The 22,798-nt window shown below is 39.9% G+C and overlaps 7 protein-coding genes across 9 annotated transcripts; 4 read left to right on the top strand and 3 right to left on the bottom strand.

The window, feature by feature from the left end:
- Window positions 1–323: 323 nt before the first annotated feature.
- LOC17898694 (glucose-6-phosphate 1-dehydrogenase 3, chloroplastic) lies at window positions 324–3,525 on the top strand. The gene is made up of 10 exons (XM_006306330.2): window positions 324–634; window positions 837–1,051; window positions 1,128–1,222; window positions 1,339–1,453; window positions 1,722–1,927; window positions 2,016–2,165; window positions 2,250–2,370; window positions 2,450–2,679; window positions 2,760–2,960; window positions 3,077–3,525. Exons 1-10 carry the CDS (start codon window positions 418–420, stop codon window positions 3,324–3,326), a joined length of 1,800 nt encoding a protein of 599 aa, XP_006306392.2. The 5' UTR covers window positions 324–417; the 3' UTR covers window positions 3,327–3,525.
- A 7-nt stretch (window positions 3,526–3,532) lies between these two features.
- On the bottom strand, window positions 3,533–5,478 carry LOC111832472 (ATPase WRNIP1). Its single transcript, XM_023788873.1, has 2 exons — window positions 5,388–5,478; window positions 3,533–5,239 (listed from the first exon to the last, which is right to left on the bottom strand). Exon 2 carries the CDS (start codon window positions 5,212–5,214, stop codon window positions 3,634–3,636), a length of 1,581 nt encoding a protein of 526 aa, XP_023644641.1. The 5' UTR covers window positions 5,215–5,239; window positions 5,388–5,478; the 3' UTR covers window positions 3,533–3,633.
- A 30-nt stretch (window positions 5,479–5,508) lies between these two features.
- LOC17900756 (nuclear pore complex protein NUP54) lies at window positions 5,509–7,744 on the top strand. Its single transcript, XM_023788874.1, has 9 exons — window positions 5,509–5,953; window positions 6,050–6,103; window positions 6,194–6,253; window positions 6,396–6,506; window positions 6,657–6,722; window positions 6,807–6,893; window positions 6,994–7,095; window positions 7,189–7,338; window positions 7,455–7,744. Exons 1-9 carry the CDS (start codon window positions 5,531–5,533, stop codon window positions 7,566–7,568), a joined length of 1,167 nt encoding a protein of 388 aa, XP_023644642.1. The 5' UTR covers window positions 5,509–5,530; the 3' UTR covers window positions 7,569–7,744.
- Window positions 7,686–12,839, bottom strand: LOC17897224 (alpha-glucosidase 2). The gene is made up of 21 exons (XM_006306707.2): window positions 12,589–12,839; window positions 12,433–12,506; window positions 11,778–12,195; window positions 11,594–11,680; window positions 11,431–11,499; window positions 11,205–11,301; window positions 10,913–10,995; window positions 10,560–10,667; window positions 10,365–10,486; window positions 10,132–10,239; window positions 9,969–10,042; window positions 9,588–9,713; window positions 9,347–9,414; window positions 9,112–9,261; window positions 8,981–9,034; window positions 8,838–8,894; window positions 8,566–8,715; window positions 8,373–8,464; window positions 8,182–8,291; window positions 8,051–8,114; window positions 7,686–7,966 (listed from the first exon to the last, which is right to left on the bottom strand). The coding sequence occupies exons 1-21, from the start codon at window positions 12,697–12,699 to the stop codon at window positions 7,822–7,824; spliced, it is 2,367 nt and encodes a 788-aa protein (XP_006306769.2). The 5' UTR covers window positions 12,700–12,839; the 3' UTR covers window positions 7,686–7,821.
- A 266-nt stretch (window positions 12,840–13,105) lies between these two features.
- Window positions 13,106–17,107, top strand: LOC17897666 (U-box domain-containing protein 6). Of its 2 annotated transcripts, none has more exons than XM_023789422.1 (7): window positions 13,106–13,483; window positions 13,667–13,680; window positions 13,715–13,780; window positions 14,144–14,329; window positions 14,426–14,533; window positions 14,673–15,844; window positions 16,037–17,107. In XM_023789422.1, exons 3-7 carry the CDS (start codon window positions 13,730–13,732, stop codon window positions 16,848–16,850), a joined length of 2,331 nt encoding a protein of 776 aa, XP_023645190.1. In that variant the 5' UTR covers window positions 13,106–13,483; window positions 13,667–13,680; window positions 13,715–13,729; the 3' UTR covers window positions 16,851–17,107. The 2 variants fall into 2 exon arrangements, with proteins under 2 accessions (XP_023645190.1, XP_023645189.1); XM_023789421.1 differs by having other exon boundaries at window positions 13,106–13,575.
- A 129-nt stretch (window positions 17,108–17,236) lies between these two features.
- On the top strand, window positions 17,237–20,914 carry LOC17897216 (2,4-dichlorophenol 6-monooxygenase). Of its 2 annotated transcripts, none has more exons than XM_006303100.2 (11): window positions 17,237–17,333; window positions 17,453–17,678; window positions 17,775–17,857; window positions 17,949–18,084; window positions 18,191–18,684; window positions 18,764–18,811; window positions 19,001–19,175; window positions 19,493–19,605; window positions 19,692–19,788; window positions 19,873–20,092; window positions 20,334–20,914. In XM_006303100.2, exons 2-11 carry the CDS (start codon window positions 17,477–17,479, stop codon window positions 20,890–20,892), a joined length of 2,127 nt encoding a protein of 708 aa, XP_006303162.1. In that variant the 5' UTR covers window positions 17,237–17,333; window positions 17,453–17,476; the 3' UTR covers window positions 20,893–20,914. The 2 variants fall into 2 exon arrangements, with proteins under 2 accessions (XP_006303162.1, XP_023645191.1); XM_023789423.1 differs by having other exon boundaries at window positions 17,322–17,333; window positions 17,414–17,678.
- Window positions 20,912–22,675, bottom strand: LOC17900883 (uncharacterized membrane protein YuiD). The gene is made up of 5 exons (XM_006304203.2): window positions 22,349–22,675; window positions 21,974–22,130; window positions 21,802–21,852; window positions 21,605–21,697; window positions 20,912–21,204 (listed from the first exon to the last, which is right to left on the bottom strand). Exons 1-5 carry the CDS (start codon window positions 22,471–22,473, stop codon window positions 21,130–21,132), a joined length of 501 nt encoding a protein of 166 aa, XP_006304265.1. The 5' UTR covers window positions 22,474–22,675; the 3' UTR covers window positions 20,912–21,129.
- Window positions 22,676–22,798: the final 123 nt, after the last annotated feature.

Below are 22,798 nucleotides of genomic sequence, written 5' to 3'. Positions count from 1 at the left end.
AGCATAGGATAAATGGAAAACCTAAAAATGTTGTTCGTTAACAACTTAACATATAGAGTGAGGTTGTTTCCACCGTAATTAGTCTCAATAGCCCAAAGTTCGAGTCTAAACTGTTGCAATATCTAAGGGATTTTGTAAGTGGAGCTCATCAACTAAATCAGATAGAGATCTCATTTGGTTAAAGGGAAACCCTTTGAAATAGAAAGCAAAAGGACACTTGTGAATTGAATATATTTTATATTTGCAATAACCCTTCACTTAACCATACCAACACAAAACACAGATTTTGGCAGAGGCATAACCTTTGGGAGGCCTCAAAAGGCTCCAAATTTGACAATTGTTCTTGTCCTTTTTAACTAACAGAACTCGCTCATTAGCGCAATTGTGAGAAAAATTGCATCTCCCTCTAATTCGAAAATGTCATCGTTTTCTTCGTCTCTCTCCTGCCCTACCTACCGCTCCCGCACTTCGTCGTCTCCTTTCTTGTCGAATCATCATCATTCTTCGTTGATCAATGCTGACCCACGCCCGTCACTCTCCTTCCACTCCGCTCCTCCTCAGGGTTTAAATCTCTATCAGCTCTGTGTTAGATCGCAGAGGAAGTCCTTTCAGAGCTCTGCTCTAGTGCAAGATGGTAACTTTAACTGGATTCTCAATTGGGTTTTCTTCTTTTTCCCTTGCTTTGCCGGTAAAGCTTGAATATTTAGGATTGATTTCACTACTTCATCAAATGTATGCTTGATTTTGATTAATTTTCTTATACAAGTCTCCGACTTTAGACACAACAATACATGTAATTTCCTTAAATGCAGTGCGCTTACAATTGTGTGTTTTAGGCGCAGTAGCCACCAAGTCAAGCCCCGCTGAGGAACTGAAAGACGGATTGGTAACGATCCCTACAATAGAAGCAGACAAGTTTGTGGCGGAGTCTGATGGCGGGGAACACCAGTCAACAGTTAGTATCACGGTGGTCGGAGCCTCTGGTGATCTTGCCAAGAAGAAAATATTCCCTGCCCTTTTCGCACTTTACTATGAAGGCTGTCTTCCTGAGGTATAAAACCTTCTTCTCTTTCTTTCTCATGATTGGGTATTATTGGCTGGTGTGGTAAGCTGTGTTTTGGTCGCAGCATTTTACAATATTCGGCTATGCGAGGAGTAAGATGACAGATGCTGAACTTAGAGACATGGTTAGCAAAACTCTGACATGTAGAATTGATAAGAGGTGAATCACTGTAGCTTTGTATAACCACCAATACATGGGTCCTTTTGGTTTTTTTTTTCAGTTTGGTTCTTTTTTTTCAGAGATGGTTTGTTTAAGACTTAAGTGTGATGTTTCAGGGCAAACTGCAGCGAGAAGATGGAAGAGTTTCTCAAGAGATGTTTTTACCATTCTGGTCAGTATGATTCTCAAGAACATTTTGTTGCATTGGACAAGAAGCTCAAGGAGCATGAGGTATTGATGTTTTCCTCTGCTTATTGTTTTTTTTTTACCTTATTCATGATTACCTAGCAACCAGGTTGCATCACTTCCTCATTTTTCTGAAGGGTTAGGCAGGTCATGTGTTACCCTGGTAGGTGATATGATGTAGATTATGGTACCTGGACACAGTAGTGGGCAAACTATGAGTGTTTGTTAAATTTTAGTAAAATCTAGATTAGTTTGGTCTTCTTATTTTTTTTTTCCTTCCTATATATCCTTATCCTTTACATAATTATTGCAGGGTGCAAGACGCTCGAACCGCCTTTTTTATCTTTCAATCCCTCCAAATATCTTTGTTGATGCGGTGAAATGTGCAAGCTCCTCCGCTTCATCTGTCAATGGATGGACTAGAGTCATTGTCGAGAAACCTTTTGGCCGAGATTCCAAAACCTCTGCTGCTCTAACAAAGTCCCTTAAGCAGTACCTGGAGGAAGACCAAATATTTAGGTGGGGATACTGTGCTCAAGTTATTTCTATAATTGGTATTGATGATGGTTTTAGATACCTAGCTGATATGGAATGTTGATCCTTACAGGATAGACCATTACTTAGGAAAGGAGCTAGTTGAGAACTTGTCGGTTCTTCGATTCTCAAACCTTATATTTGAACCGCTATGGTCAAGGCAGTATATAAGGAACGTGCAATTCATATTTTCTGAGGATTTCGGCACTGAAGGACGCGGAGGGTAATTGTTGTTGTCTTCTGTCTTGCTTTTTAATTTCTCTTCTGTGTTGAAGCCTTTTAACACTCACCTATTCTTCTTATATAGGTACTTCGACAATTATGGAATAATAAGAGATATAATGCAGAATCATCTACTTCAGATATTAGCTCTTTTCGCCATGGAAACACCTGTTAGTTTGGATGCAGAGGATATCAGAAATGAAAAGGTCTAATATTGTTTCCTTTCTTATAATTATAATTTGGTTGAGTTCAAGACAGTATTTTGAAATCCTTGCATCAATTCAGGTAAAAGTACTTCGTTCGATGAGGCCAATACAACTTGAAGACGTAGTGATAGGACAGTACAAGGGGCAAACCACAGGAGGAGTTACTTATCCAGGCTATACTGATGATAAAACTGTGCCAAAAGATAGCCTGACCCCAACATTTGCTGCTGCTGCACTTTTCATCGACAATGCAAGATGGGATGGTGTACCTTTTCTAATGAAAGCTGGGAAAGCACTACACACCCGAAGGTACCAAACTTGGGAATTTTCGTGCAAGTTTTTCTGATTGAACTTTTCCGTTAGTAATCAATTTGTATTTGTTATTACAGTGCAGAGATAAGGGTGCAGTTCAGACATGTGCCTGGAAATTTATATAACCGGAATTCTGGTACTGATCTTGACCAGACCACAAATGAGCTTGTCATTCGTGTACAACCAGATGAAGCTATCTATTTAAAAATCAACAACAAGGTCCCTGGTTTGGGAATGAGATTAGACCGGAGTAACTTGAATCTTCTCTATTCAGCTAGGTGAGTTAAGAAATATAAAGTTAGGTTTACTTTGCATATATGATCAAACTCGAGAAAAAAATTGTGTTCTTTTCTGCATATTCCATATAGTTTCATATACCCTTTTGTTGTTGAAGGTATTCAAAGGAGATCCCAGACGCATATGAGAGGCTTCTGCTGGATGCAATAGAAGGCGAACGCAGGTTGTTCATAAGAAGTGATGAACTTGACGCTGCCTGGGCGCTTTTCACTCCATTGCTCAAAGAGATAGAAGAAAAGAAGACAATTCCAGAATTCTATCCTTACGGCAGTCGTGGTCCAGTTGGTGCCCATTATCTAGCCGCAAAACACAAGGTCCAATGGGGAGACCTAAGCCTTGAATCTTGATCAGTGAAAGAGTGGAAGAATCAATAAAACATTTTTTGTTCATAGATCCACGTCTGAGAATTCTCATTAATTTGTGTTCGTTTATGGGGTACCATGGAAATTTTCTTCACTTGGGTTTTCTTTCGTTTACAGAGATAGAAGTGGGTTTGTTCGATTTTGTATCCTAATAAATTAATAACAAGGGTTTCTGTTTCTACCATTCTAAATGAAGGAAATAACCCACTAATTAAAGAGTAGCCTCTGCAAAGACTTGAGCAACATGATTCTATATACATCACATACAAAAAAAGGAACGAAAGAATAGTGGTTAGAGCCCGTGTTCTTGATCTTGGAGATCACCTGATACACCTCGAGGCCATTCCAGGAACTTATAATGCAGAAGAGATGGAGGTAGATATGTCTGAGCTGCCGCAGAAGAAGGATCATCGGGAGGATATATATATTCTTTTCCATAGCCAAGGTCCTTCATTAACTTGGTTGGAGCATTCCTCAGATGTAGAGGCACCCCTTCATTCTGTCCAACCGAGTCCTTCACAACCTTCTGTGCAGCTCCAATTGCTCGGTAAACTGCAACAGATTTAGGAGCCAGTGCCAAGTAAGCGGTGCATTGGGCAAGAATTACATTGCATTCAGGCATACCCAAGAAATGTGAAGCTTGATAGCACGCAACCGCCTGAGTAAGAGCTGAAGGGTCGGCAAGGCCAATGTCTTCGCTTGCAAACCTTATAAGTCTCCTGGCAATGTAAAGTGGCTCTTCACCAGCCTCAAGCATTCTAGCCAGCCAGTAGATTGCAGCATTAGCATCTCCTCCTCGCATAGACTTATGAAGTGCGCTTATGAGGTTGTAATGTTGTTCCCCTGCCTTGTCATAGGCCAAATGTTTGCATTGAAGAGCCTCCTTTGCATCATCAACAGACACGACAGCCCCAGATCCGGCTCGAGCGGTAGCCATGGTAGCTGAGATTTCCAAAGCATTCAACGCGACTCGTGCATCACCATCACAGTTATTAGCCAAGAACTCAATGACAGAATCATCAACCTCAACGCTATTGGAGAGACCTCTCTCACAATCATCTACAGCTCGTCTAAGCAGAGTCTCAACATGATTAGGCTTCAAGGGATTCAGAGTCAGAATTCTGCAACGAGAGAGCAATGGAGTGATCAAATGAAAAGATGGGTTCTCAGTGGTAGCTCCGATGAAGAGGATGCTACCATCTTCAATAACAGGTAAGAATGAATCTTGCTGTGATTTATTAAACCTATGAACCTCATCCATAAACAAGACTGTCCTCTTTTTACCTTCAAGGTTAAGCCTTTTGGCACTCTCAACGGCGTCTCTAACATCTTTGACTCCACTAGTAACAGCAGACAAGGAGACGAAGCGATACAGAGACGGGTCCTTAGAGGAATTGATGAGAGACTTGGCGATTGAGGTCTTCCCAGTCCCAGGAGGACCCCAGAAGACAATGGAAGGGAGGCGATTGGATTCGACGGCGGCGCGGATGAGGGAAGTGGGAGAGAGGAGATGGTCTTGACCTACAACGTCGTCGAGAGTGCGAGGACGCATACGCTCCGATAACGGCTGATGATGTTGGCGGTGGCTGGATGCTGAGAGCTTGTGGCGCTTGTTGGAATCATCACCCATGAAGGGCATTAGGGTTTTGGAATTGGGGCGCTTGCCGGACTCATCATTGACGGCAGGGGTTGGGTTGGAGTTGGGGCGGAGGAAGCGGTCGAGTTTGGGCTGTGACTTGGCGGTGGTGGTTTGTGGGGAAGAACGCTGAGAGAGAATCCAGTCGGTGGCTTTCTGAATGGAATCCCCACCGGTGGCCGTTAACGCTTCGGCGGCCAAATCACTGGAGAAACCCATGCTCACTAGCTGCTCCATCTTTTGTTTCTAGACTACTGTGGAACTGGAATACACTAAAGCTGTGTTTAGTTAACGTGAACTCTTAACATTTCGAAAAATGAAAACCTAAAAGATAAAATGAATTGATCAAAGTATTATTGACCAATAGAGGAAAGGTGAACAAAACCCTAACAGTTAGTTAGACGACTCACGGCCGGGAATATCGTCGAACACTAGAGCTGCGTTTTAAAGTTTTCGCAATGGCGCCTTTTGCCTAGTCAATAATAATAAAACACCTTTGCCTTCTCTCTCTCTCTCTCTCTCTTCACTGAGATCTAAACCTCTCCTTTTCTCAATGTTCGGCACTCCGTCTTCCTCGCCGTCGTTCGGCACTCCCTCATCCACACCCGCCTTTGGCACCTCGGCGTTTGGTACACCTTCATCCACGCCTGCGTTTGGTACACCGTCATCCACGCCTGCGTTCGGTACGCCGTCATCCACGCCGGCGTTCGGAACACCATCGGTTCCTTCCTTCTCCACCGGCGGATTTGGCTCCTCGCTCTTCTCTACTCCCTTCTCATCTCAACAACCACAGCAGCAGCAACAACAGCAGCAGCAGCCGAGTTCACTGTTCCAGCAGCAGCCTTCTTTTAATTCTGGTTATCAGTCACCGTTCAACAACTCGGCACAGCAAAACCCTTTCCCAAATGCTCAATTGACTACTCAGATGGCTCCCGTTGCTCCAATTCCTTACTCTCTCGCCGATCGTGACATTCAGGTTTGCTATTACTTTAATTCCAGATCTTAAAAACCCCATAACCTCTATCTAGTCTTTACATTGATTGTTTCTCCCTTTTATTCGCTTTTGATTTAGGCCATCATCGAAGCGTATAAGGAAGATCCAACGAATCCTAAGTATGCTTTTCAGGTTAGTCTGGTGTGGATAATCTTGAACCCTTTAGCTGTGTTTGGATTTTGTGTGGTTATGTTAACTGATGTTTCCATTTGCTTGCTGCAGCATCTTTTGTTCAGTGTGACTGAGCCACAGTTCCGGGTGAAGCCTGCAGCTGTATCAGATGTGAGAATCTTCTTGATCTTTTCTATCATATCATGGCAATGTGGTGCTTTCTTGTGTATACTGATTCTTGATTATTAGTTTCTTGATTGATGTATGTATTCTCTGAGATCTCTCTGAATGATTGCTTGTATTTTGGTGGTAGATAATGTGGGCAGAGGCCATGAGCAAACTTGAAGGTATGGATTCTACCGAAAGAGAACGCCTGTGGCCTCAACTTGTTCAAGGTTTCAAAGATCTTTCTCAGCGCCTTAAGGTTGGATCTCTTCACCTGCGAAAATTCTATTTTATGGGGTGCTTAAGCAAATACTGTTTTCTTATAATATTGATATCCAGTGATACTCTATCATTTACCACACTTGAAAAATGAATCTTGACACACAGTATTTTTAATGGGTACCTGCAGCTTCAAGATGAAGTTCTCGTCTCAGATAGGGATAGAATAAAAACGACTCAGAGCAATGTTAAAATGGTGAGTTATCATTTCACAACTCTCTTTCTGCCTCATATTATAAGTGGATAATTTAACAAGAAGTTGTTTGATTTTGTTTTACAGCTTCAGAGACATTTGCAAGCACATACCTTTCCATCTATTGAAAGGTTGAGACAGAAGGAGCAGAGTCTTCAAAGACGTATGTTGAGGGTAAGAGAAATCGTCACATTAAAATATCTGACCTTGTTATGTGAGTCCAGATTCCAGTCAAAGTTACATTTACCCTTGTGTTCATGCTTTGTGCTTGAAGGTGATGAGGATAATAGAGAGTTTAGAAGGGAAGGGTTTCCGGTTACCCTTGACCAAAGGAGAGGGCGAACTGTCCGAGAAGTTAACTGCAATAACAAGACAGGTCTGTGTTCATTTTTTATTTAGTTTCTTCTCAAGGTTCAGAAAGTTTGACTTTGATTTTTAATAAAATGGTTGTGGATTACTGGATTTGCAGGTGAAAGGTCCTGGAGCAGAGCTTTCTAGAAGGGTGCAAAGTCTGCAGACAATATCTCGTGCTCAAGCAAATTCGATTGCTGCTGGTAGTTCCCTTTATCTCCCTGGGTCAACTAAAATAGACGAGCAGAGCCTGATCGATATGCAGGAGGTATGATATACTACATCTATGGACAGTAACCTCTGGATTGGTATATGGGTAATTTGATTTTTTCTTCAGTAAAATATATTAGAAAACTATGTGACGTTTTGGAACATTTTAAATAGGTACTGCAACAGGAGACAGAAGCCATAGGAAGACTTGGGAACGTATTAAAGCGAGACATGAGGGATGTAGAAATCATGGTGTCTGAAGATACAGAAATGACCCAAGACCCATGAAAGTGATCTGCAATTACTCTAGTTTTAAATGTCTCCTTTCCTTTACTATCGCCTGGTTGGATGCGCACAATGTTATGCTCAGACACACAAGGCTAGCTTTAACATGTACGTAGTAGCTGAGCTATAAATCTTGATGTATTGTGATTGCTTTTTCATTAAAATCTTTGGAAGAGACTGCCTTATTTTGTTCACAAACACACGAGGATAGATTTGATGTTCGAGGTTACAAATGTTGGTCATCAAAACGGGGTTTCTAAAATAGAGGGTATTCTTCAGACATGATTAAGAGGATCAGTGCAGACCAACCGGTAAAGACACGTGCACCTTCTCCAGTTCCTTTTGTTTGATCATAATGTTCCCAGATATAACCAGTCTGGTTATAGTTTCTAACCACGTTCCTGCATCAATAACGCAGCATAGGTAAGGCCACATATACTCAAGACATCTTCAACTTCAACTGTATCTTATACAAACATGCTTACCTAATTAGATTGATCCTTAGTTCCTCATAAATTGTTCTTGCCTTACTGCTGTAAGGTCCATCCACTGCAGAAAATTTTGATGGGTTATACAAAGTTTTTGTTTTGGAAGAGGTGTGGACTCATAAATGTACCTTTAGAGTAATGGTGCAGGGAAGAAAGAATCATGTAATTCATATTCATCCATATTGCACCTCTCCAATATGGTGCTTCGTCTTCAGTGTTATACTTCATGTACAAAGAACTGCATGAAGACAACAAATGAGTGGTAATGAAATCACGGAAGAATGAAAATTCTTAGATATATTTGTTCTTGCAGGCTCACCTAGTTTTGGCAAGTGAAAGTAATCCATAGTCACTCCATACAATGCTCCTGTTTGAGATGAGATCGAGTTGTTTGTCAAGGATTGTAGAATCCTTTCGTCAAACAACAAACAAATGTGTTAAGTTTAGTTCTAGTTTTCCACAAGGGGTTCAACAATCATATGGATGATACTAATGCACAATATATAACTCACAGCTGGGATAATTCTAAACATGAAGGGAAAGAAGCTGACGTAACCAATGTGAGGAACCAATCTTGGCTCTGGCTTCCCAAATGTCTCCCTTACAAACTCTCGAGATAAACGACCATCTTCTCCAGTTACCTCTTTCCAGATTAACCGAACCTGAGAAATCAGACCAATGCATATATGATTCAGCAAAATTTCCTAGATATATAGGTTTATGATATATCATGACAGTTGATATCTAGGCTTCTCTTTGACATAATTCATCAAAATTTCCTTACGTCTTCTGTATGATTACCAAAGTCAAGGTAAGCCCCATGGTCATGATCATAGTGCATCTGTTGAAGAAGAGATGAGAGTGAGACCAAAAGAGATAATGCGATTCTTGTCTTAAAGAGAACCATTGCATAATAAAAGTATAAACCTGATTCAGAAGAGTGAAATCTGAAAGCAGCTTGGAAATAGAGCTATAATCCTCCTGCAGGATACAGTTTCAAAGATATGTGATGTATATATTAGAGAATGTAGTTGATATAATTTTCATGTTCTTCTAACCGTCACAAGTGTTTCTTTTTTCCCCATAAACTCTTGGATGGAGTTCATGCAATCTGCTGCAAGATACATCCAGCATCTAAGGTCAACATGCCTCTCATCTTCATTTGGGTGTGAAGCCCGTGGATAATCATCCAAACCAGAGGAAAGAGACTGCCCAAATATGTGAAAGCTAAGGCATCAGGTATTTCTGAAGTCTGGTAAACCAAGTAAAGAAAAAGGAAGCTAGTAAGGGTACCTGAGGGTTTAGTTGCCTATTTGTTATATTGTCTCTGCCATGCCAATAATAACTTCCGTTCTCCTTCCCTGATGTTTAATCAAGTCATAAATATATGAAAACATACAATGTAGGACTAATATACTCAATGTGATTTGTATGCAGTAGTCACTTAAATGCTATAAACACAAAACACAGGAGTTGAAGAGAGAAAACATCCTGCAACACTATAAAGTATTGTCTCCAATGTTGTCAATGTTACCTATTTGGGAAGTGTTGAACCATTTAAACCATGCATCTAGCCGTACAAAAGCCCTGTCAAGGAATGACAAGATTTCGTCTCTTTCTGCCTTGTTAAATTTCTCTGCTCGTATACCATCGATCAAATCTGGCAAAAAGAATACAAGGAATGTCAACATGGAATTGATGATATGATTCTGAAATCTTGTTCTCTATTTTAAATCTATCTCATTATTCCAATCCAAGAGCATCTACCAAGGTCATATAGAATGATTAGTAAACTCAACACAAGGTACAAACTGGCAAAACTTATTGGTAAATTGGAGTGGTGTAAGAATGAACTGGATTTGAGCCATTCTCCCTAAAACAATGCAAGAAGCATAATCAAAGACATACTTCTTACCGCGTATCACCAAAAGTAGTGTAGGTGGATTGCCATTACTTGGGAGCTGAAGAACGTACTGCTTTGGAATCTTACTGCAGCAAAAAAAAAAAAGAATGGAATCAGTATTAACAAGAAACAATAATGATGCCTATTTTGAGGTTAGGAAGAGTATCATAACAACCTCAGAGCTTCATCTCCCAAAATTTGCTCACGAGGAATCCATCCATCAATATTCATTAGATCTAACCAGTTTCCAACAATTTCCAACGTTATCTGGACATCCCAGCGCCTGATCAAACACAGATAGAAGCACTTCAAAGAATGATTGTATCATACAACTTTGTTAAAACAGATCTTAAAGACACTATAAAATTATTAAGAAAATGTTCAGTCATGATGTGTAATGAAACGAACCAGATCAACAGTTGATGGAAGCCTTCATCCCACAAAAATCCCCTAGGAAACACAGGCCGGCTTGGAACTGCTGTGTACAGCTCAGCTGGCCAGTATAGCAAGAAATCATCCTCACTTTTAGCCTGCAACTGAACATTGTTAACTCTATATATAAAACTGTTTTGGAGTGAAAAAAGAAATAGGACTGAAACTCACCAGAGTACTTCTAGGAGCATGAATTTTTGATTGACCATAGAAGTAACCAATGCCACCAAGCATGTTCCCAATTGCAGCTTTACCAACCACAAAAGTTTCAAGATCAAGCTGGAGCAACAGGAAGAGAGAATCATATATGTTATCTCTTCTAAACACATCAAATCAAATGCATATAATAATTTACTATAGCAAGTCAGTACCAAAGAATTTAGGCAACAGTTTCTGAGACTTTGAAAGCGTATAAGAAAAGAAAAGACTACTAGTAGAGCTGAGAGGTGAAAAATGGATTTGCTAATGAGATCCTTCATATAAGTTGATCTTTGTGTTGAGAAGAAAAAAGAGTAGAATCACACCTTTTCAGACAGGTTGAAGCATTCCTTGAACTTTGCATCAAATGCTATATGTTTTTCTTCAAGTAGACTAGAGAGTGGCGAGCCTACACGGAGTAAAGACAGAAACTTAGCTTAAAGACCAGCTAATGAAAAATAGATGTATTGAAAGGAAATGGTATTAGACAAAACATGTTCTTATAAGGAACCTCTGGTCATAGACAGACAACAGAGAAAATGGTGTCTACTATCCAAACTGTTCACATTATGACTGGAATACGATTACGTAAAATTTGATTGTTCAGCAAATCTAAACCTGTAAGACTCATTATACGGTTCTCCGTGTTGGACGTTTCTTCTCTTATTCCAGAGATAAAGGCAATATCTATAGTAGATTGAGTCGTAGTGGAAATCTGTAAGACAAAATGGGGATTGGGGATGAAGAAACATCTAGATCATACAATTCATATGAGTTATTTGAGGATGATGGTTTTGTTTTTAAAACACATCTGTATTCATATATCCTGATCAAGAATGATTACCTGAAAAACATAAATGTTTGAAGAATCCTCTGATGTGTCAGAGAGCTGAAGTCGTTCAGACTTCCCTTCCTGAAAAATATAAAAACCAATATAGGTATACACTTTGGTCTTTGTCAAAGAAATATCAAATACAAATTGGAAACTTGCAAAACTGAGATATAACCTGAACAACAAGATTTTGCTGAACAAGATCAGACAGATTGACAATGTCAGGCGTCTTAAAACCGCAATAATGTGTTTCAAGTTGATTCTGCAAAAGAAGAGGAAATGGTCAATTTTCTTGCAAAGACAGTAAACTAAAATGATCCTGTGTGATCTTTCAATGGCACTTTAAATAAAAAACTTACCTGTGATTTTAAGTGCATCTGCCAGTTTCCTACATCTTGGCGTGAACCCGAAGCCAGGACAGAACTCCTTTTAAGCCCCAATACATCTTTGCCTAAATTCAGACCATTACCACCTTCATCAGCTAGATAGAAGAAGAGATGTACGGTTCTCTCTACTTCATCATTCAACATATTTTGAACATTGATTCGAGTTGACCAATCCCCTCCATAACCAAGGCTTCCCTCCTTAGACTTGACAAAACTTGTCTCCAAAACCATATCTTGTTCAAACAGCTCTTGCCGCCCAAAATCTCTTCCATTGTGTTCTCTCCAGCCAAAAGACTTAAGATCGCCAGAGTTTTCACAGAAATGCCTCATAACATGTTTCCCATCTTTGGTAACGAGCCACATCAAGCCAGCAACGAGGGACTTAGGAGTTCTGCATATATAGTCAGCTACAAACTTAGCAGCTTGCACAAGTAGAAAACACAGTTTCACATTACATTGGGGAGTGATTAGCTTTCCCTTTACAAAACTAAGAAGAGCCACTAGCTCTTTTAAGAGCTCATCAATGAACTTTGACACAGTAAATAACTGATTCATACACAGATCATGTCAGACTTAAAAGATAAAAAAAAACTAGTACGGTCTAATGAAAGTAGTGCAGAATCATAACCTGGCTCGAACTCCGAAGTAAACCTGAGGGCGATAAGTTCCCCAGTACAAGCTCTCCTTATGGTCATCTTGAAACTGTTACAAGAAGATCAAGATTCAAATTACAAACAGTGAAAACAAAAAGAAGAAGAAAATAATGTGGTGAGAGAGTAAGTACCATAGGCAAGTCGGTGAGTTTAGGAGAAGGAAAAGGAGTGATAACACGAGGTCTCTGTGATTCATCATTGACCAGATCGCTGGAAGATGGGCTAAATGATCCGGTGATCATCTGAGTATCGTTGGAGTAAAGCTTGAACAAAGCTGAGCTATGTGAAAGATGGGTGAAACTGAGAAAGAACAAGTAAAGAAAGCAGAGCAAGTGGACTTTTGAGTTTTGACCAACAACAGATCGTCGTGATTGGAACTGATCGTAACCCATTTTTTAAAAAAGTTTCATTCTTTGTCTTGTTTACTCATTTATTTAGCACTGCTACTTTTGTCTTTTTGCAAAGTCTTTTTATAATACCGAAAATTTTACTTGCTAACCAACTTTTTTATACTAATTAACAAAAAAAAAAACAAAAAAGTGGATTGAAAATGGAACTGCGGTTGTAATAAATGACACACTCGTGACTTCTTCACTCTAAAAAAAACTCATTTCTCTTTGATTGCCGAATCACAAAGGAGAGAATAAACCCTAAAATTCCTGCAAATCTCTCCATATGTGCCTTTGTGGTCTTAACTTCTCTTCTCTGCAATTTTTTTTCAGTTTTGTTTGTTTTGTTTTCTTGCTCTTTTGGTATTATTGTTGCGAGTTTTCCACACGTGCGTTAATTTTTTCTTCTTCCAGCTCTTTTTTTTTTTGTTTTATATTTTTTGGTTTGTCGCTTGTAACATTCGTGTAATTCGATGGTTTGGTTCGTGTTTCAATTGTAATCGTAGATTTTTTTTGCGTGTTTTGTGGAGAGCTGACATGGTTCTTCTCCCATTTCTTTCTCTCTACCGTTATGCTTGGAGTTGGATTGCTTCCATTTTTTCGTATATTCTTCTGTTTTGTCTTTCTTAGAACAAAGGTATTTTTTTCTTCTTTTCAGAATCGTGTTTTGTTGTTGTTTTCACGACGACGAAATGATTCGTTATTTCCTCAGATTTTGGAACCAAAAAGGCAATGCCTTTGCGTTTTGTGTATAATATATTCTTCAATGCGTGGTTCTGTTCTGTCGACACTGATTCCATCTTTGTTTCATGTTCTTCAGGTTTGTGTTAAGCTCTCTCTGTGGCATAGCTTTGAGTTTTTCAGGGTGAGGTTGGTTTAGATCATGGATGTAAGCGAGCTCGAGGAGAATTTGTTCGCTGCTAGCGATGCCAAGGTATCTTAATGCTCGTTTCAATTCATCAATCTTTCTAAATGATTCATTGTCGGTGGTTGTTTGTTGTAATCAAAATGGACACAAAACGGGCTTTGCTTACTATGTTGTCTCTGCTTTTTATGTTTGGATTGCGTTTTCTATTATAGTGTTTTAGAAATGTGATTCTCCCTGAGAATCCAGTTTTGCCTTTGATCCCTTGCCCTGTAGAGAGAGAAAGAGAGTATTTGGGAATCTTGGTGTCTTTTGGGATTTCTGTTCTTGTTCTTTGATCCCTTGCCCTGTAGAGAGAGAGAGAGTATTTGAAAATCTTCTCTATACTTAGTTTGCTAAAATTTTTGTGTAATGGCCATTGCTAAAATGCAGTTACATAGAGATATGTGCATGGAACTATCTGCTGTTTATTGCAAGGTATTGTCAATCTTCCCTTCGTTGGAAGAAGCTAGACCTCGGAGTAAATCGGGGATTCAAGCCTTGTGTTCTTTACATATTGCACTTGAGAAAGCAAAGAACATTCTACAACACTGTTCTGAGTGTAGCAAACTTTATTTGGTGAGTTTCTCTTTATGTGTCTCTTTCTTTTGATGGATTTTCTTTGTCTTTGTGTCTTTGGTCTCTCTTAAATTCCTCCATTGTCCTTCTGCACAGGCCATTACTGGTGATGCTGTACTGTTGAAATTTGAGAAAGCAAAATCTGCACTTATCGATGGTCTTAGACGCGTGGAGGACATTGTCCCTAGCTCTATTGGCTCTCAGGTGATCTCTATTTCAGTGCACAACACAATCTTTCCAACTGTCTATGGCTTATGTTTGTTGGATTTAAAGTTCTGATCGATACAATGGTTTCTGCTAGGTCCTAGTTGCGAATTCTCATATTGATATTTAATTTCTTCAGATTCTGGACATTGTTAGTGAACTAGAGCAGACCAAGTTCTTGCTTGATCCATCAGAGAAGGACGTTGGTGATCGGATAATTGCACTATTGCAACAAGGGAAGAAATTTGACAACTGCAGTGACAGCACAGAACTTGAAATTTTTCTCCAGGCAGCTACTAGACTCAGTATAACTTCTTCTAGATCAGCTCTGGCGGAGCGGCGTGCTTTAAAGAAACTCATTGACAGGGCACGTGTGGAAGAAGACAAGCGGAAGGAGTCAATTGTGGCTTACCTCTTGCATCTCATGAGAAAATATTCCAAGCTATTCAGAAGTGAGATTATGGATGAGAATGACTCTCAGGGTTCACCACCATGTTCACCCACTGGTCAAGGTTCTAATGATGACCGTGTTCATGCGTTTGGACGTCAACTATCGAAGTTTGGTTCTATTAACTTTAAGCCCATGAACAGTAGGAAATCAGGACAAATGCCCATTCCACCAGAAGAACTGAGGTGCCCCATATCACTGCAGCTTATGTGTGATCCTGTCATTATCGCTTCTGGACAGACTTATGAACGGGTCTGTATCGAGAAATGGTTTAGTGATGGACATAACTCTTGCCCCAAGACACAGCAGCAGCTCCCACATATTTCCCTGACTCCCAATTACTGTGTTAAAGGTCTGATTGCGAGTTGGTGTGAGCAGAACGGGATCACAGTCCCTACTGGACCACCAGAATCTCTTGACCTTAACTACTGGAGACTAGCCCTGTCTGACTCTGAATTGACCAATTCAAAGTCAGGTGATAGTATAGGATCGTGCACACCGAAAGATGTTAAAATTGTTCCTCTGGAGGAGAGCAGTGCGATTATTTCCGAACAACAACACAACGAAGAAGTCAATGTGCCTGTAATTGGTGATGAGGAGACTTCTGATATCAATGTTCTAGAGAGGTATCAGGATATACTGGCAATCTTGGACAAAGAGGAGGACTTGGCTAAAAAGTGTAAAGTAGTAGAAAATGCAAGGCTATTGTTAAAGGATGATGAAGAGGCCAGGATCCTCATGGGAGCCAATGGGTTTGTCGAAGCGTTTTTGCGGTTTCTAGGATCGGCTGTTACTGAAAACAATTCAGGCGCACAAGAAACCGGAGCTATGACTCTATTTAACTTAGCAGTCAACAATAACAGGTTTGATAGCTCATCCTGTTTTTTCTGTTACCAATCGAAGTCTTTAGGAATATCACTGTTTGATCTTCTTCTAATATAACCATTTAAGGACATTGATTGTTCCTCTGTAGGGGAAGTCTGTGTTAACCAGTGTTCTTCGTGCGCAAACCTTCTCATAATTTCTTCTGTTTTGTTTGTTTCATTGAACTGCAGGAACAAAGAGTTGATGTTGACTTCAGGGGTCATTCCGCTGCTGGAGAAAATGATCTCTTGTTCCCAGTCTCAAGGGCCAGCAACTGCGTTATATTTAAACATATCCTGCCTTGAACAGGCCAAGCCCGTGATTGGCTCAAGTCAAGCAGTTCCTTTTTTAGTTAATCTTCTTCTTCAGGGAGATAAAACGGAAACACAATGCAAGCTGGACGCTCTTCATGCCCTCTACAACCTTTCTACCTACCCTCCCAATATACCCACTCTCCTTTCATCAAATTTAATCAAAAGCCTCCAAGTTCTTGCATCAACAGGTGACCACTTGTGGATAGAGAAGTCATTAGCCGTATTACTAAATCTAGCCTCTAGCCGGGAAGGGAAAGAAGAGATGATATCAACACAAGGCCTGGTCAGCACTCTTGCAACTGTACTAGACACTGGTGACGCAGTCGAACAAGAGCAAGCCGTTTCTTGCCTAGTGATCCTATGCACGGGAAACGAATCATGTATCCAGATGGTACTACAAGAAGGAGTGATCCCGTCTCTGGTGTCGATCTCAGTGAATGGAAGTCCACGAGGAAGAGACAAGTCCCAGAAGCTTCTGATGCTGTTCAAGGAACAAAGGCAACGAGATCAGCCATTGCCAAACAGAGATGAAGCTCCCAGGAAAACCGTATCAGCACCAATGTCAATACCAGCGTCAGTTTCAACTCCGGAGTCAGAAGTGAAACCTTTGACTAAATCAATCTCGAGAAGGAAAACACTGACAAGACCATTCAGTTTCCTCTGGAAGAAAAGCTACTCGATTCACCATTAAGTATATAGATTGGGTTGTAACTTGTAACATTTACACCCTACTTTGTAAAGTTGATTTATTTTTGTTTCTTTCTTTACAAGTCGTCTTCATAGAGAAGAAAAATATGTACAGGCGACATTGTGAACATACCATTTTTGCTCACTATTCCTCTCTCACCAGAGATATAGATACATGTAGAGAATAGAGATAACTTACTGATGCGTATCAGATATTATATATGAAACCTCTTTCCATTGACAAGATTAATGAGAGCTGCAACGCCGACGACGATTCTTGAAGCAGTGGTAAATCTAGCACCACGTAGTATGAATCAAGTATTATAAAATAATAATTTATTTTTGTCTGAAACAAAATAATTATAAAAAAATAGATCGTAAAGAGTCGGTCCCACCAACATCTCTCCCACGGCCACCATCACCTTCCCGGCGTCTCCGTCGTCTCTGTCCCGTCGTCTCCGTCGTTGCTGTAACTGTGAATGAGCTTGTAAGAAAGAAATTAGATTCCTTTTGTGATCTAAGAGTCTCTAGTCTGAGAGTCTTACTTCTTCTCAATTTGTAATTCAGGGGACTAAATTAGAGTTTACCCTTCCAAACAATTTTCAGGGTTTAGGGTTTAGCTTATCGACCATGGCGATGCTAGGGCTGATCAAGAAGGTTACACGGATAAGCAGAAACAATTCGAGGGTCAGAGTGTATCCAGTGAGGTACTTCCAAAGCAAGGACCTTTCAAATACAAATTCATTTCATGGGGAAGATGCTAAGCTTCCTGTTCTGATCGTCGGCGCTGGACCCGTGGGTCTCGTTTTATCCATCCTTCTCACCAAACTAGGTACAATTTTCTCCAACTTTTAAACCTGAGCTTACCTTACATTAGTCATTTTGAGTTCACGTCTTTGATCGAATTGGATTCCCACCTTTGTGTTAGGGGTGAAATGTGCTGTTGTGGACAAAGCTACAAGCTTCTCTAAACATCCACAAGCACATTTTATCAACAACCGATCTATGGAGGTTGGATTTTTGTTGTGTTCCCTTTGGCTAATTTTGTTTTTGGTGCTCCTGGATTTTTGGAACCTTAGTTTCTCCCTTTTCATATACTTAGATCTTCCGTGAATTGGATGGATTAGCTGAGGAGATTGAAAGATCACAGCCTCCTGTAGATTTGTGGAGGAAATTTATATATTGCACTTCCCTCTCCGGTTCAACTCTTGGCACAGTGGACCACATGCAGCCTCAAGGTGTGTTCTTCCATACAATTTTCTTGTGCAAATAGTTCTCATAGAATTACTTTAGCTGCGAATATTTGCAGACTTTTCAAAGAATTCCTTTTGTTGTTATTAATAGATTTCGAGAAAGTTGTCAGCCCGGTTTCTGTTGCTCACTTCTCCCAGTACAAGTTGACGAATTTGATGCTTAAGCGGTTGGAACACCTCGGCTTTCATGTTCGAATTCCCAAAGAGTTAGACGGTCTTGAGCTTGGCTCTGTTATTGCGAGGCAAATTCTCATGGGTCATGAGTGTGTGGGGATTGATGTAAATAAGGATAGTGTTACAGCAACTGTTTCTTTTCTCAGCGGAGGCAAGCATATGAAAAGAAACATTCAATGTAGTCTACTGGTTGGTGCTGATGGTGCTGGGAGTGAAGTAAGGAAGCTCACCAAGATAGAAATGCGAGGGGAAAGAGATCTACAAAAGCTTGTTAGTGTCCATTTTATGAGCAGAGAGCTCGGTGAGTATCTTATGAGTAGCAGACCAGGAATGTTATTTTTCATCTTCAACACTAAAGGTATAGGAGTTCTCGTTGCCCATGATCTTCAACAAGGAGAATTTGTTTTGCAGGTAGCTACAGACCTGACCAGAAAATCTCAGTTTAAATTATATACCAGAACTAGCATGTATTAATTTCTTTCTACTGCAGATTCCATACTATCCACCTCAGCAGAGTCTATCTGATTTCAGTCCCGAGGTACTTACTATCATCACTTAGAGAAGAGTGGATTTTACCATCACCAAAAAAATAATGGACCTTTACTTGTGAACACTCATTTATCTGTACGCTTCTGTGGTTTTATTTTCATCCCAACTGTGACCTGTGACCAATTTCGAATGCGATTTTGTTTGTCATTTTCCCCTGAACGGTTTTTTTTTTTTATAGATGTGCAAGATGTTGATATTCAATTTGGTGGGACATGAGCTTTCAGACTTGGATGTAGCTGATATTAAGCCTTGGGTCATGCATGCTGAAGTCGCTGAGAAATTCATGTGCTGTGAGAATAGAGTGATACTTGCTGGTGATGCTGCTCACCGGTTCCCGCCTGCTGGAGGTTTTGGTAAGTGTTCAAATTCTTTTTAAAAAGTGAACCATGTGCTACTTCTTTGACAGTTTTGTCGTGTATGATGGTTATGTATTTGGAAGATATCCATAACCTCCACTATTATTATTGGAGATATCGCCGAATGAGATATTATAAAAACCAAGGAATGCCGCAAACTTAAACATTGATCTTAAAGGATCCTTGTTGTCAGTTTCCTTTTCGAAGTTTTATGAATCGAACAATGACAAGCCTCAGGAATCAGTTCGATATGATGTACTTTCAATCAGCAGTCTTGTATAATATTCTGATAGCAAATTACATGATGTTTACAGGAATGAACACTGGAATTCAGGATGCTCACAATCTTGCATGGAAAATAGCAGCTCTTGTTCAGGGTTCTGCAAAATCTTCAATTCTTAATACCTATGAAACAGAACGTAGACCGGTATGGTATTTGTCTTTTATGAACTTTCACTTGCCATCCTTTCTTCTTAAGTTGATTCATTACAAGCATCTTATTGTGACTGCTAGATTGCCCTTTTCAATACTTCACTCAGTGTTCAGAACTTCAGAGCAGCCATGGCGGTTCCTTCAGCACTAGGCCTTGACCCAACAGTTGCAAACTCAGGTAAACTAGAACTAGCTTGTCTCTTGCTCTGTTTAAAGCTTCATAATTAAGTTGTAGCAATAATATCTCCTATGTTGTTTTTAGTTCATAGCTTTATAAACAAAACAGTCGGTTCCATCCTTCCAACTGGACTGCAAAAGGCAATCTTGGATAATGTCTTTGCACTAGGTCGTGCACAGCTTTCAGAATCTCTGTTGAATGAGAGCAATCCGCTGGGAAATCAGAGACTTAGCAGACTAAAGAGTATCTTTGATGGAGGAAAAAGCCTTCAACTACAGTTTCCTGCCGAGGATCTTGGTTTCAGGTAGCATCATAATTTTGGAACTGTAAAATTCTCACTCTAGTCTGAGTAATACACCAAGAATTTTTTTTTAAAAATGAAGCAACTAGGGCTGGCTGCTTTTGTCAACTAATATCAGTGGTTTCACGACATGGAGATTGTGGTCTTGAATGTTTCGAACCATTGTGCTTCTTACATTATATTTGAACAAAAGATATGTAAATTTAGAGTTGGAGTAACAGAAGTTAATGTGTTTACTGTTTAGGTATTTAGAAGGAGCCATTGTTCCTGATAACAGGTCTGAAGCTGGTGATCCTAAAGTACCAAGTGGTCGTAGAAGAGACTATGTTCCTTGTGCTGAACCAGGTTCAAGACTGCCTCATATGCATGTGAGACTGCTGTCAAGTTCCACAAAAGAGGTTGTTGTTTCTACTCTGGACCTTGTTTCTACAGAGAAAGTGGAGTTTCTACTAATAATATCACCATTACAAGAGTCCTATGAGCTAGCTTGTGCTACATTTAAAGTGGCAAAAGAGTTTATGGCTAATGTCAAGGTATGCGTGATCTGGCCTAGTAGCGAAGAGGGTGTTGAAAGGGACAGCAAATTAGCATTAGCTCCATGGGAAAATTATGTCGATGTTATGGAAGTTAAAAGACAAGATGATGAAGGAACTTCATGGTGGAGTATATGTAAAATGTCAGAGAGAGGATCTATTTTAGTCCGTCCCGACCAGCACATTGCTTGGCGTGCGAAGTCTAGTGTTACTTTGGACCCTACGTCGCACATTAGAGATGTCTTCTCCATCATACTTGGTAAACAATGAATAACACCAATTATATCCACAAATTCCTTGTATACTATTTATTTCCAAATAAAATCACGATTTTTTGTAATGGTGTCTCTAGTTTCTTTACATCAAATATAGAATGATAAGAGGAGCATGGCTTTCAGTAAGAATAAATAGTGCATCAAACTCGGCTTTGATTGTAAGCCTGTTTTGGTTCTGTCCAGTGGCTTCAATAGGAAATGAAGTAGAAGAGTTGTTTGCTTGGTCTTAACGTTAGCTAGTAGCTATCCTGAAAAACAAGTATCCAGTGACTGCTGTGGCACTTCCAAGCATCCCACCAGCAACAACCTGATATCTCAGCAATAAAAAAATGAAACTGATGAGAACAAGCAATCAATTTATAACAACACACTGAGAAATGAAAGAGTAGTTAATATATCAATCAGTAGGAAACAAAAAATAGCGGTTCCAATTAACTTGACCCCCTTCACTGATTCCTTCACTCCCTCAATTTGACTCATGCTTTCCCCTAGCTATCTAACAATTTTGCTAACTGAATGGTAGGGAGGGTGAAACGGCTGTTATGCAACACCTATAAGTGTCTCATCTCTTGCTTTTCCTATATAATGTGGTAGGTTTTATAATTGGGGATTGGTACATATTGAGATCTATGAGGATTTGAGGATGTTAAGATAAGGGAGAACTGTGAGTAGTCTGTTATAGTTGTTCAATAAATTATATTACATACCTGAGGAGGGGTATGACCGAGCAGTTCACGCAATGGTCTGCTTTCAGACAGCGGATGTTCTGCAGGAAGTTCGTATACAATCTGATTGAGAACCTGGAAAGTGAATCAGACCCCAGAGATCAAGATACCAGAGAACAAAACAAAAACCAGTCAAGTTGAAAGAAAAAACAAAGAGAAGTTGGAGCAATGATCAAAACCTCAGCTTGACGACCCGCATGTAATCTAACACCAGTAGCATCATACATCACCTACAACCAAAATCACTCACACATAAGTGCCACTTGAACCCTTGATAACCAATTGATAAACTAGAGAAAGAAAGCAACGAAAGTGTTCCACAAGAAGATAGAAGGAGGGGAGCAAACTTACAACAGATGCCAAGATCAAAGCAATGGCAAAATGTGACCCACCAAAGCCCTCTTGTAATCCAATAGCTACAGCGAGAGCAGTGACTGTGGCCGAATGCGAAGAAGGCATTCCTCCGGACCCAATAAGCTGTTTGAGATCCCATCTCCTTTCTCTATACCTGCAGAATCAAGGAAACAATGGAAAAAGATCATTTCTTGTCTATCTAAACATCTCTATTTACAAATTTCCAACGATACGCAAGTTTGTTCACGAGAATTACAAAGATTGACAAGAGATCACTCCCTAAACTAACAATTTCGAAACAAAATCAATCGGGACAGATACAAAGGCACATTCATAGCAATGGAAATCGGAGACAAAACAAAAAAAAGGTACCAGGAGGTGAAGAGTTTGATGAATTGAGCGATGGTGAAAGCCGTAACAGCGGAAATGAGAGGGTAATTGGTGAAAATGGAGAAATAATGAGAGGAAGAAGTGGTCGTATCCGTAGATTCCTCCATCTGCCCGATGATTGGATCTCTCCTTCAATCGCAGCAGCTTCAGCTTCAACGACAATAGTCCATAATAAAGCAAGCGTCGACGCAAAATTCCCTTTTCACAAATGAGGTTATACTCTTCAAACTCTCCTATGGCGTCTATCTACGTCTACCGTTCAATCCTCTTTCGTCTTCCTTTTCTCGTTGACCATTTCTTTTTCTTTTTCTTTTTGGTATTAAGTTTCGAAATTCATAGGAATTTATTTATTATAATCTATGCTTTTTTTATAAAAAAAAAAAGTTAAATAAAGTGTGTGTGTCGAATGGCGATTCTAAAGGCGATTTTACA

Source organism: Capsella rubella, unplaced genomic scaffold (assembly GCF_000375325.1).
Source record: "Capsella rubella cultivar Monte Gargano unplaced genomic scaffold, Caprub1_0 scaffold_1, whole genome shotgun sequence".
Classification (NCBI taxonomy): domain Eukaryota; kingdom Viridiplantae; phylum Streptophyta; class Magnoliopsida; order Brassicales; family Brassicaceae; genus Capsella; species Capsella rubella.
Note: the sequence above shows the minus strand (reverse complement) of the source record. Positions and strands in the feature narration are given on the sequence as shown.

Coding starts and splice junctions, on each gene's coding strand:
- LOC17898694 (XM_006306330.2), top strand. CDS start 418: ATGTCATCGTTTTCTTCGTCTCTCTCCTGCCCTACCTACCGCTCCCGC. Junction 1,223..1,338: donor ACATGTAGAATTGATAAGAG/GTGAATCACTGT, acceptor GTGATGTTTCAG/GGCAAACTGCAGCGAGAAGA. Junction 2,371..2,449: donor AGGATATCAGAAATGAAAAG/GTCTAATATTGT, acceptor GCATCAATTCAG/GTAAAAGTACTTCGTTCGAT.
- LOC111832472 (XM_023788873.1), bottom strand. CDS start 5,214: ATGGAGCAGCTAGTGAGCATGGGTTTCTCCAGTGATTTGGCCGCCGAA.
- LOC17900756 (XM_023788874.1), top strand. CDS start 5,531: ATGTTCGGCACTCCGTCTTCCTCGCCGTCGTTCGGCACTCCCTCATCC. Junction 6,507..6,656: donor ATCTTTCTCAGCGCCTTAAG/GTTGGATCTCTT, acceptor GGGTACCTGCAG/CTTCAAGATGAAGTTCTCGT. Junction 6,723..6,806: donor CTCAGAGCAATGTTAAAATG/GTGAGTTATCAT, acceptor TTTGTTTTACAG/CTTCAGAGACATTTGCAAGC.
- LOC17897224 (XM_006306707.2), bottom strand. CDS start 12,699: ATGATCACCGGATCATTTAGCCCATCTTCCAGCGATCTGGTCAATGAT. Junction 11,681..11,777: donor AGATGCACTTAAAATCACAG/GTAAGTTTTTTA, acceptor CTTCTTTTGCAG/AATCAACTTGAAACACATTA. Junction 8,465..8,565: donor TGTTTAGAATTATCCCAGCT/GTGAGTTATATA, acceptor GTTTGACGAAAG/GATTCTACAATCCTTGACAA.
- LOC17897666 (XM_023789422.1), top strand. CDS start 13,730: ATGGATGTAAGCGAGCTCGAGGAGAATTTGTTCGCTGCTAGCGATGCC. Junction 13,781..14,143: donor TCGCTGCTAGCGATGCCAAG/GTATCTTAATGC, acceptor GCTAAAATGCAG/TTACATAGAGATATGTGCAT. Junction 14,534..14,672: donor CTAGCTCTATTGGCTCTCAG/GTGATCTCTATT, acceptor TAATTTCTTCAG/ATTCTGGACATTGTTAGTGA.
- LOC17897216 (XM_006303100.2), top strand. CDS start 17,477: ATGGCGATGCTAGGGCTGATCAAGAAGGTTACACGGATAAGCAGAAAC. Junction 18,812..19,000: donor TATCTGATTTCAGTCCCGAG/GTACTTACTATC, acceptor TTTTTTTTATAG/ATGTGCAAGATGTTGATATT. Junction 19,176..19,492: donor CCCGCCTGCTGGAGGTTTTG/GTAAGTGTTCAA, acceptor TGATGTTTACAG/GAATGAACACTGGAATTCAG.
- LOC17900883 (XM_006304203.2), bottom strand. CDS start 22,473: ATGGAGGAATCTACGGATACGACCACTTCTTCCTCTCATTATTTCTCC. Junction 21,853..21,973: donor CTTTGATCTTGGCATCTGTT/GTAAGTTTGCTC, acceptor TTTTGGTTGTAG/GTGATGTATGATGCTACTGG. Junction 21,205..21,604: donor TCGGTCATACCCCTCCTCAG/GTATGTAATATA, acceptor CTGAGATATCAG/GTTGTTGCTGGTGGGATGCT.